General features: G+C 47.3%; 1 protein-coding gene across 1 annotated transcript in view; it reads right to left on the reverse strand.

The window, feature by feature from the left end:
• IGSF22 (immunoglobulin superfamily member 22) overlaps positions 1-12,216 on the reverse strand; it is a 53,917-nt gene that overhangs the window by 23,674 nt on the left and 18,027 nt on the right. The window contains exons 9-13 of the mRNA XM_089778663.1: positions 10,815-10,977; positions 8,898-9,170; positions 5,007-5,291; positions 2,192-2,316; positions 1,414-1,555 (exon numbers count right to left, since the gene is read on the reverse strand). Of these exons, the coding sequence (XP_089634789.1) occupies positions 1,414-1,555; positions 2,192-2,316; positions 5,007-5,291; positions 8,898-9,170; positions 10,815-10,977 (988 nt within the window). The remainder of the gene's footprint in view (positions 1-1,413; positions 1,556-2,191; positions 2,317-5,006; positions 5,292-8,897; positions 9,171-10,814; positions 10,978-12,216) is intronic.

Here is a 12,216-nt window from a genome sequence, read left to right on the forward strand (position 1 = left end):
CAATGAAAAGCTGATCTCTTTCATTTTTGTTCACTCAATCAGAACTTTTATAAATAATTTTTTCCATGAAAAATTTCATTGCTAAAAGGCCATTTTTTGTAAAAAAAAAAAAAAATCCTTTTTTGAACAAAAAAATCACCACCAGCCCCCACCATTGCTCAGTGTGGATTTTTGGTTAAATAAAGATCAGTGTTTTTTTTCTTTTCAATATTGCAGCTACCCCATCTGGAATGTTCATGCGTTAGGACAGAAGTGGGCAAGATGTGGACTGCGGGCCATTCTGCTGGAACCCTCAGACACAGAGTGGCCAACAGCTTCAGAGCAGTCCCATGTCACTTTAAGTGGCTGGTTGCTCCTTGTGGCTCTCTGCTTCCGGTTTCAGGGGGTGGCAGTTTCGTGCACTGCCCCCGCTCCCAGCAAAATCTCTCAATTCCCAGTAGCTGTTTTCCAGCCAATAGGAGCACAAAGATTTGCTGGGGGATGGGGGGAGTGTGTGAAGCCTCCCATCCCCTGTCCAGAGCAGAGAGCCACAGGTAAGCACTTCCTGACCACAGCCTCCCTCTGGCACCTCCTACACCTCCCTTCCCCCTACCCCCATGCTCCAGATCACCATCCAAACCCTCTGCACTGACCCTCCCATAGTTCATAGCTCCCTCAGACCCTGCACCCCCCTTCTACACTCTTTCCACAGTCCAAAATCCTCTCTGCACTTATACCTCCTCCCAGAGCCTGCACTCCAAGTCCCTGTCCCAGATCACAACACATTCCCTCACCTAACTCCCTCAGACCCCACACTCTTTCCTGCACCACACTCCTCACCCTGAGCTCCCATCTGCACCCAACCTCCATCCCAGATCCTGCACTAGATAACTTACCAAAATCCTGGAGTGGCGCCCCCATCAAAAATTATTGCCCATCTCTGTGTTAGGAACTAGTTTGTGCTAAACACGGCCTGATATTTCAGCAGCAAACACCAGTATGAGCCCCTCTCTCAAAGGACAGTGGTAAGCTAACTGCTATGCTAAAAGTGAAGGGAGTTTGAAGAATTCAGTTAGCGCCATCTGCCTGCCAAGAGTTATATTTTTCTACTGAAAGATTTTGTATTTTGTTCCTGCCAGAGCAATACTCAAAAAATAGTTCAAATTATTTCAATCATTATTAATCATTCAATAGTTTTCAAATTTTGATGCATAAAGATAGGCACCTAAATCTAGCCACTTCTAATGAGTTCCTGATGTTCTCCCACTAACACATGAACAAACACCTTTTTGTGTATGAAGAAATGGGGTTTTGCACACACGAATGGATGAGCCTGCAAAAGGGGCTGGCCCTAGGAAGGAGTCAAGTTAGAAATTTGATCCTACCTAAGTGCACACGAGTGACGGGAATAGTGTTAAGGAAAAGAGTTAGTACCTGCAATGGCAACTGTGGCCTCACTTTCGGCCCCCTTGGCTCTGAATGTGTACTTCCCTTCGTGCTTCTCTCCCATTTTGTCAATGATCAGTTTGTGAACGGCACCCTGCTTGACTATCTGGATCCCTGTCATGTCTGTAATCTGAAAAGAAGATTAAGGCAGGTGACAAAAGACATAGGAGATGCTTGACTAGAAGGGCGTGATTACAACAAGGTAGAAAGAGTCAGGATTCCTGACTTGTATGCTTGCAAAATGCTCTGTGATTCTTGGCAGAAACAAGTGCCGTGTTTTACGTATTCCTTGGGAGGATCAGGGGAATGAATTGGTGCTTCTCAGTGGGGGAGCCACTCTGCACATGAAATCTAACTGGGTCAATATTCTGGTGTCCAGTGGATGAGGGGAAGAGGAGACCTGCTGACCCCTTTGGGAAGGATGTGAGTCCATGAGAGAGAGGGAGGAGCTGAGAAGGTTGTTCAGAAGGTGAGGGAAGGGAAGGATCCAATGACTTGTTGGGCACTTGGGAGAGGAAGTTAGCTGACAAACACAGTGTGGATGTCATGCCAAAGTGATTCAACACATAAAGAAGAATGAGGTTCCATCTGAGTGAGGAAGACTTAGACCAGTTCTCATTGATCTGAACTAGCTTGCCCCTCCTTATTCTAGGTTCCTTTCCAAGGTATCTACACTAGGCCAATACTTGCAGTCCTTACTCAGGCAAAACTCCCACTACGTTTTTCCAGCTCTTCATTTTTTCTAATTACAACATAAACTCTTTACCTCTTTGCCATCCTTCAGCCAAACTCCGTCTACCTTCTCATCATTGAGGACAACACAGAGCTCTGCAGGGTTCCCAGTTGGAGCCTGTACATCAGACATGCCGCTCTTGACGGTAGCAAATCTCTCTGGAAAAAAAACCAAGCCCAGTGAGAGTAAGGAATAAGTGAATAAAGACAATGAGTAAAAATAACTTGGATTCACCGAGCGCTTCTGCACAGAATTAGCAAGGAATAAACCTCATAACACAAGGGAGTTTGGGTCAGGTGGGATAAAGAAACTAGATGCTAACTAGAACCAAACACTAGCTCCTGTTTCTAATTGTTAAGTTCAGTTTTGTGATGGGAAAAGGGACCGAGAAGCCCACTGTCAGAGGCATCTGTTGACAGAGTACTGGTGAATATGTTGATATAACACACCAGTGAGATGGGGACAACTGGAAGGGATGGATATGTCAATAGAGCCTGCGTCTGCTCAGCTTTCTGAGAAATGGGAGAAAGGATGTCTCTCTAAGAAATCTCTTTTCAGTGCACAAAGGCCATTGTGTGTTAATTCATTGCTTCTTACCTGCCAGTCTCTGGAAAGTAGAAGGAGGAGGTCTTTTGAAAGGGACATTTTTCAAATCAAATTTTTAAAAAGCCAGAGGAAAGCAGCTGAGAACTCATCAAGAAACCTGTTCACCTGAAATCTCCCCGCACCCTCATCCCCAATTTTCTGTCTGAAGAATTAGAAGAAGTTAAAATATACTCCTGACCTTCTCCCAGCTGCGAGCATGGAACGCATTCAGCCCAGCAGCTGCGGTTTATGTCATTCTAACAAGTGGCCTGTAGATGGCGCTCTTATATAAGTCTGCACTGGCCTCTTCCCTCCCTTCTCCTAAAGCCGTATTCAACCAGGCCCATTCCACAAACCCAGGGTCAGGTTAAGGCGCAGTCTCTATAGGCACATGATGGCACAGAAATTCAAGTTTTAAATTTTAAAAATTTTCTTCTGAGCCCTCATGGCTGTACAAAGATACACTGAAAACATGACCTGTGTGCCATGACCTTTGACTGAGTCTGCAGGGAGCCTGAAGAAATAGCTGTAAAAGCATGACTTGTTGCATTCATTTCAAGGGCTATAAAAGTCTTAGACATCATGCTCTGGGAGCATATGGGGGAGAGAGAGGGAAACACACGCCTAACTACTCTGGTTTGGTAAAAGGGACCGAGAAGCCCACTGTCAGAGACATTTGTCGATAGAGTACTGGTGAATATGTTGATATATCACACCAGTGAGATGGGGACAACTGGAAGGGATGGATGTGTCAATAAAGCCTGTGTCTGCTCAGCTTCCTGAGAAATGGGAGAAAGGATCTCTCTCAAATTCCCATGGGAATTTGAATATCCTCTTTCGAAAATTCTATGTAGTCTAGACATAGCTTCTGATAGAAGACAGCATTGCGAAGGATTTTCGTTGCCACTCCACTCTGGCTCTGCAGGTGGTGGTACTGGCAGAGTCCCCTCCCCCTTGAGTCCTCTGCTCATGGGGGTGGGAGGAAGAGAACTTCTTATGGAACATCACCTAGATCACCTGGGGATGAGGAGCAGCGGTCTGAGGAAATGGTGGAGTGCCCAGGCCTACTGTCATGTGGGGGTTCCTTGCTCCTGCCACCCCATGTACCTCCCCCACTGGTTCAGGGTCATAGTAGAGGTGAAGCAAGGCCTCCAGAGTGCACCCAGACCCTTGACTGGCCTTGTTTAAACCTGGGGTGAATACTGAGCTTCCCAATTAGCCTGCTCTTCCTGATTAGCAGGTTGGTGCACTGCCCCTTCCCTGCCACACTGTCTGGCTCTGTGGGTGGGGGAAAAGGGTGTTGTTTTTATCCATTCATTCTCTGTGCCAGTTCTTTTAAGCTAGGCTTCTAAGAGACGAAAGTTTTTATGGTAGTAAGCTGGGTATAAATCAAAGCCAATCTGCCTCCACCATTAGTCACCCGAATAGGATAAAGGCCATTAAAACTCAGAAAGTGGCTCTGAAAATCTGACTCTGGGTTTAGCTGCAGTACACCAGGTGCATTTAACTGGGCTGTGTTGATTTAGAGAGTATGGTAAGAATCCCTTGTGGATGCAGGGGAAGAATCCCTAAATGTCCACACTGATTACAATTACAAAGATGATACACTGAACACTTTTGAGTTTCAGGTGCCTGTTTGCAATGTGTTAATTTGAAAGCCACTGCTTTACACTTATACAGTATCTTGGGTCAGAGAAAAGCACTTAGCAGATAATGGTTATCCATGATCACTGCTCTACAAATAGGGAAACAGGTGCATAAGGAGGTTGAATGATTTGCCTCAGGTCAAACAGCAAATACAATTCCCAGTAAAGACTAGAACTCAAGGGACTTGATGCCAAGTCCTCTGCTGTAACCACTAGACCTGTGTTTCTCAATCTTTTTTTTATAAAGTACTCCTTAATTACCCCCAGTACCTACAGTTTTCAGAGACACAATTTTTTTCTACCATTACAACACGTTTGTTTAAACAACTTAATCATAGCCGGGCGATGAAATTTTTGGGTGTAAAAAGTACAAAAATAATAAAGTGATATAAAACTTAAAACAAAAATTCAATTTTCTCCAAATTTCAGTTGTGTTCACGTACTTCTCTCCCCCTCCCCACAGACTTCTCTTGGGTACCCCTAAGGGTACTCATATCACTGGTTGAGAAACACTGCACTAGACTACACAGCATGTCTGGAAGGTAGAACAGCGCAACACAATTAAAGTTTGTTTCTTTTCTCATCTCAAACCATTCTCTTGACCCAGTTGCCCTTACCTTCCACAGTTACATTGGCAGTGCTGTAGTACTCTATTGGGTCATTGTCTTGCATAGCAACCACCATGTACTCTCCTGAGTCACTCAGATCCGCATCTTCAATGATCAGCTCTGCCCTCTTCCCTTCATGCGTCATGTTGTATTTGCTAGACCTCTCAATCACCTTCCCATCTTTCATCCACTTCAGCGTCACATCTTTCGAGGTCAGCTCGCACTCCAGGCAAGCTTTCCCCTTCTCCTTGACTCGCACATTCTTCAGGTTGCTGACAAATTTAATTGGAATTCCTTGAGAAACAGGGAGGGTTAAGAGATCAGCAGTATGAAATTTCATATTCAGGGAATAATCTTAGACATCAAGATTAGAGAGGATCTGTTAGCATTGCCTCTGAAGGGTAGGAGTATGCTGCTATGGGGAAGAGAGATCCCAAACTTGGCACTTTACTGGCAAAGAGGCTGAAGCTTCTGCAGAGGACATATTTTCCTTCATGAGCATGATGCAAATTGCACTGCTGTCTGAGTAACCCTGGGAGCCTAGTGTAATAGTCTCTGGGTGGAGACTGAGACGTGAGGGTGAAGGCCTGCTCCCATTCCTTAACTTTCTGGTGTCACCAAAAAGAAACTGGTCCTCTTCAAATACCTCTAAAACAATGATGCTGATTCTATTTCAAGACCCTTGGGAAAGACTGCAAAGCATTCTGGGATGCATCTGAGAAGAGTAGATTGAAAATGTCTGCTCAAAGCCTTGCATGGACAAGAATCACAGATATATTGGGAGGGTAAAGTGTCAGGGCCACACTAGTAGGGCGATGGACACAGACATTAGAAAGGACTCCCGAGTGTTTTGTGGCATTGGTTACAATTTCTGCAGTACTGGTGATAGCACTAATCTTACATTTGCACAGGATCTCCAAAGAGCTTTGCAGCCTTAAACTGATGCAAAGCATGCACTGAGAGACCATCTCAGCAGCAGATTCTGAATATCATATTTTTTTTTTGTTTTAATTGCTCCACTTTGACTGGTCTTTGTTTTTGTGTAACTGGTAAATTAAGTCTTATTAGGCTCTTGACAATGATAAACTCCTCCCTTTCCCATCAAATTTCCCTGCACATTTGCCCTCTGTGTTTTAAATCAGATCAGTTTGACGCTGATAATATCCATGCACTAAGGAAGCGTGCCTTCTAACTTATGGTAACACTAATGAGAGATTTCTTTTAAAATTCCCTACAGTCTATGAAATCCACAATAGAAGAGGATAGTCTTTGTCCCCTTCAGTGACTGCTTGTGGCTGGGTGTGCACTCACCACTTTGGCACCTCTGACTGGTCACCCAGGAATTTGCTCCTTCAGCCCTGGAGCGCCCCCTTTCAGCCAGTCTCTCACCCATAGTTACCTACATGCTCCACCTCTGGGTACTGCCAGAGTGCCCTCACTCCAGGATCCTTCCCTTCTAGGAATCCCCAACCTCCCTATGCTCACATGGCCTCAATGACCCACTGCCAGTCATCATCTAGCCCCTTACTTCAGGGGCAACTGCAGTCTGAAATGGCCACTCACCAATGGCAAGGGGGTGTGGACCTGATGCCTCTGCCTCTTCTGGCTGCCTCGCTGCAGCCTTAGTACCCTCAGGCCTTGCTTCAGGCCCTGCAGCCTGGGATCTTGCCTGGCCAGAGCTCCCCTAGCTCTGCCTGCCTTTCCCCAGCCCTGCTCTAACTTCAGCCCTAGTATTCTCAGGCCCTGGAGCCTGGGAGTAATGTCAGGCCAGAGCTCCCCAACACTGCCCTGTCTCAGGAAGCCTCCAAGCTTCCTTAGCAGCTTGGTCCTAACCCCCCCCCCCCCTTTAGCTAGAGCAAGACTGACTTCCTTCATCCTGTAGCCTGGTTTATATAGCCCCAGCTGGGCCCTTACTGGCTAATTCCTGCCACAGCTGTGGGGCTTTGCTCTCAAACCTTCTCTCAGGGCTGGGTTTTACCTTTAAAGGGCCCGTGCAGGGCAGACGCCCCATCACACTGGCCCACAAAAACGACTGATAAGTCTGCTTCTACTTTCCACAAATGGAGTACACGGTGACTTCTGGCTCATTAGGTCCCCATTCAAATGGATCTGTGAAGGGTTTGATTATATACATGCTGCTCAGGCAACTAAAATGATTAGAGATTTGGAACCGGTCCCATATGAGAAGAGATTAAAGAGACTGGGACTTTTCAGCTTGTAAAAGAGGAGACTAAGGGGGGATATGAGAGAGGTCTATAAAATCATGAGTGGTGTGGAGAAAGTGAATACAGGCAGTCCCTGGGTCACGTACAAGATAGGGACTGTTGGTTTGTTCTTATGTTGAATCTGTATGTAAGTCGGAACTGGCATCCAGATTCAGCCGCTGCTGAAACTGACCAGCGGCTGACTACAGGAAGCCCGAGGCAGAGTTGCTCTGCCCCGGGCTTCCTGGAATCAGCCGCTGATCAGTTTCAACAGGCTGAATCTGGACGCCAGTTCTTACATACAGATTCAACTTAAGAACCCCAGGCGTCCCCAAGTCAGCTGCTGCTGAAACTGATCAGCGGCTGATTCCAGGAAGCCTGGGGCAGAGCAACTCTGCCTCGGGCTTCCTGTAGTCAGCGCTGGTCAGTTTCAGCAGCGGCTGATTTGGGGACGCCTGGGGCAGAGCAGCTTGGGTGCTGCTGGGTTGCTCCAGTAGCGCCGCTCCTCGTCGCTACTGGACCAACCCAGCAGCACCCAAGCTGCTCTGCCCCAGGCATTCTGATTCAGCCGCTGCTGAAACTGACCAGCAGTGGCTGAATCAGGACGCCTGGGGCAGAGCAGCTGGGGTGCTGCCGGGTTGGTCCAGTAGCGCCCAGAGCGGCACGACGGGACCAATCGGCAGCGCCCCAGCTGCTGTACCACAGGCGTCCGGAGCAAAGCCGTGGAGCACGGGGGCAGCGGGACAGCCCAAACACGCCGCGGCTGTCCTGCTGCCCGCGTGCTCTGCGGCTTTGCTCCCTGTCTCCCTGGTCTGCTGGAGAACAAGTAATAACTTTTCCTTACAGGCAGTCCCCGAGTTACGCGGATCCGACTTATGTCGGATCCGCAGTTACGAACAGGGTTTGCTCCGTGTCTCCCTGGTCTGCTGGAGACCAGCAGACCAGGGAGACGGGGAGCAAGCCTCTGAGGACGCCGGCAGCGGGACAGCCGCGGCGCGTCCGGGCTGTCCGCTTCCCGTGTGTTCCGCGGCTTTGCTCCACGTCTCCCCAGACCAGGGAGATGGGGAGCAAAGCTGGGGAGCATGCGGGCAGCGGACAGCCCGGACGCGCCGTGGCTGTCCCGCTGCCGGCGTCCTCAGAGGCTTTGCGCCCCATCTCCCTGGTCTGTTGGTCTCCAGCAGACCAGGGAGACACGGAGCAAACCCTGTTCGTAACTGCGGATAAGTCGGATCCGCGTAACTCGGGGACTGCCTGTAAGGAAAAGTTATTACTTGTTCCCATAATACAAGAACTAGGAGCCACCAAATGAAACTAATGGGCAGCAGGTTTAAAACAAATAAAAGGAAGTTCTTCTTCATATAGCGCGTAGTCAATCTGTGGAACTCCTTGCCTGAGGAGGTTGTAAAGGCTAGGATTATAACCGGGTTTAAAAGAGAACTAGATAAATTCATGGAGGTTAAGTCCATAAATGGCTATTAGCCAGTATGGGTAAGGAATGGTGTCCCTAGCTCCAGTTTGTCAGAGGGTGGAGATGGATGGCAGGAGAGAGATCGCTTGATCATTTCCTGTTCAATTCACTCCCTCTGGGGCACCTGGTATTGGCCACTGTCGGCAGACAGGGTACTGGGCTGGATGGACCTTTGGTCTGACCCAGTATGGCCATTCCTATGTTCTTAAGCGTCCCTACATCACTTACGCTCAATGAAGAGTGGTGCTTTCTGCACCAGATCCCCAGCCTGGGCACTAAACTCTCCAATGTCGCTGGGCCGAACATCCTTAATTTTCAACGTGTGGGTCAATCCATCGTCAGATGTGATGATTTCAAACTTGTCGTCCCGCTTCAGATCCTTCCCATTGAACTTCCAGGTGAAATTGGGCACTTTTTTGGAGAGGCGGATTTCAAACACTGCTGTCTGCCTTTCTGTCACTTTCACTGGCTTCAGTTCTGCCAGGAACTTCAGGGGCTCATCTGTGAAGATATTGACAGACACACAGTCATGCTAACAAGTTTAAATTCGTTCCTAAGGGTAAAGAATTTTCCTACATTATGCAAAGCCAGATCCTCAGCTGAATCCATTAACATTAAGGCTGTGTCTACACTGGTGTAATCTTGCGCAAAAGCGGCCGTCAGACAGGATACTGGGCTAGATGGACCTTTGGTCTGACCCAGTACGGCTATTCTTATGTTCTTATGAAAGCTTTCCCACAAAACTGAGCACCAGTGCGCTCACACCAGTACGCTCGCACCAGTGCGCACACTGCTTCTCTGGCCAGTTCTTCTGCCTTACTCCTATTCTTCCCCCTACCCCCACCCCGTATTCTAGTCACAATAAAACAAATGGCCTCCAGTCATGTAGCCAAGATCCAGAAACCTTCCTGGAGTCTGTTTTTCATCTGTCGCCAGCTGCTAAGCAGAGACACAGCAGTCAGGTCGGACACCGCTGATGCTGCCAGATCAGATACAGAGCAGTTCCATGATCACTCTATGGTCTAAAAGGAGGAGTCTGTCACCTGTGGCAAATTTGCACAGAATACCCCCGGCCAAATCCATCTACTTGCATTTGCCAGGCCATTTTACCATCATGAATAAAGAATGAGAACAGGAGGATCTTATTCTTCATGTGGTCCCATTGAAAACAAATAGCAAAATAAGATGCGTCCCAATAGGGATGTTAAAATGTGTGAAATTAAGTAACCATGGAACCGCTGAAAATTTCAGCCATTCCATGGGGTGTCAGTCAGCTCCCCAGGAGCCGGAGCGCATGGGGAGCCAGTTTTTAAGCCAGCTTCCCACGTGTACCGGAACCTGCATGTAACTGTGAACAGTGACTGATGAACCTAGGCACATCCGTTAACTGTTTACATGGTTACACGTTCAGATCCCTCCTTCCCCACATGAGTAATAGTGACAGAACATGTCCCAAGGAGATGGGCCAGCTACAACAGAAATAGTTGGCAGAAGTGGGGAATAGAAAGAGAATTGTGTGTAAGCGAGGTGACAGCCTCACCTTTGTCTACACCTGATGATTTGGGCTGTAATTTAAAGCAGGGGTCCATTATGTCCTGAGAAATTGCAACCACCCACTTGTCCTGCAACTGTAAGGACTAGCAGTGGAGAAAGGTCTCCCATCTTCTTTAGCCATGCACACCCCCCTCTATTCCTGGTGACACTGTGTAAGCTTAGTTCACTTCCATTAAAAGGATACGACCAAGGCGTTTTTCATCATTTACACCTTTCCCCCTACACTCTGCTGATTCATATCCCAGTCAATCCTATTAGCGTCGGTGGGGAATTTGCCCTATTGTGCATAATAATCAGGCTTCATGCTGAAATCTGCCATTTCTGACGTACATCCCTTGTTCATATGTGCACAGTGGCTATTGTGAGGTTGATCATGACATGCACAGTAGTGCTTTTCTGTTTCAGGATAGAAAGACCAGTGAGTCATGGTTGTTGTAGATAGATAGATAGATAGATAGATAGATAGATAGATAGATAGATAGATAGATTCCAATTTGACTCACCAACCTCGACAATGTCCTTTTAAGGATGACTCTTCAGGTTTGTCATAGTGTACGCACTTACTATGCATGTAAAAATTAAAAAAATTACCTATCACTTTCAGTTGTGCTGAGAGTTTCTTGTCAGCTACTACGAGACTGTAGGTGTCCAGATCTTTTTCATTCACATTTAAGATGTACAGCATATGCTTTGTTCCCATCTGCTTAATCTCATATTTTCCTAGACAGTACTGAATTCGCAAGGGTTCGTTACCCTGGAAAGGAGAACATTTACTTTTTTGACAACATTGCACCTTTGAAAGGCTCTTCCAAGATACACAGATGCATGCAGAATATGTACCATACCAGGTGCAAAGGGCTTATCCAAAAGCTTAGCCAGCAATGGGGCTGCGCTATAAACCCGACAATAACCGTCCTCGTTCTAGGTGCCCACTGACCAATTGCAGATAGAAAGCGGTGACCAGGAATGATGCTTTGCCCAGGCAGGTCAGCCTTTCAGAGGCTGTTACAGGCTTTTAGAAAAATACATCACATAGCACTGAGAGGGGTAATTATTGTGACCAAGAAAATGGCACTGTAACTAAATAGGGGGATAATCTCCAAAATAATTATCCCATCCGATAAATTGAGAGCTTTCCTATGGAAGAGGCTGTCCTGATCACACGGCTATGTAATGGCCCAAATCCTGCAGTCCTTACTCAGGGCTATAATCAGATTCTCTATTCCCACTGTAGCTTCCTTTGTGAACCGTCTCACTGAAATCAGTGTAGTGACTGGCCAAGTACAATTCAATGTGAAAAAGGATGCCAAAAATGAGGCCCTTCGTTATTGCATAGTCCTTAGTTGGCCCTGACTTTGCTGTGGTTTTATGCCGATTGTGTAAAACACCAGGGCTACGTCTACACTGGCACCCTTTTCCAGAAATGCTTAAAACGGAAAAGTTTTCCGTTACAAGTATTTCCGGAAAAAGCACGTCTACATTGGCAGGATGCTTTTCCGGAAAAGCGCTTTTCCTGGAAAAGCGTCTGTGGCCAATGTAGACGCACTTTTCCGGAAAAAAGCCCCGATCGTCATTTTCGCGATCGGGGCTTTTTTGCAGAAAAGACTACTGTGCTGTCTACACTGGCCCTTTTCCGGAATAGTTTTTCCGGAAAAGGACTTTTGCCCGAATGGGAGCAGCATAGTTTTTCCGGAAAAGCACTGACAATTTTACAGTAGATCGTCATTGCTTTTCCGGAAAAGCAAGCGGCCAGTGTAGACAGCTTGCAGCTTATTCTGGAAAAGCAGCTGCTTTTCCAGAATAAGTGGCCCAGTGTAGACACAGCCCAGGAGTTGGCCTATCGTGATTGTAGGCAAAATAAACAGAGATTCAGCAGGTGGAGGCAGGGCTAGACTTTGCCAGGCCCTCGGCAATCTGGGAAGGAGGGGATGGCTCGGCACCAGGCACCCACAGGACCTTGGGCAAAAAGGATGAGGTTAGGGACTAGCCTTCC

The sequence above is a fragment of the Pelodiscus sinensis genome, chromosome 5 (genome assembly GCF_052426305.1).
Source record: "Pelodiscus sinensis isolate ZL-2025 chromosome 5, ASM5242630v1, whole genome shotgun sequence".
Lineage (NCBI taxonomy): Eukaryota > Metazoa > Chordata > Testudines > Trionychidae > Pelodiscus > Pelodiscus sinensis.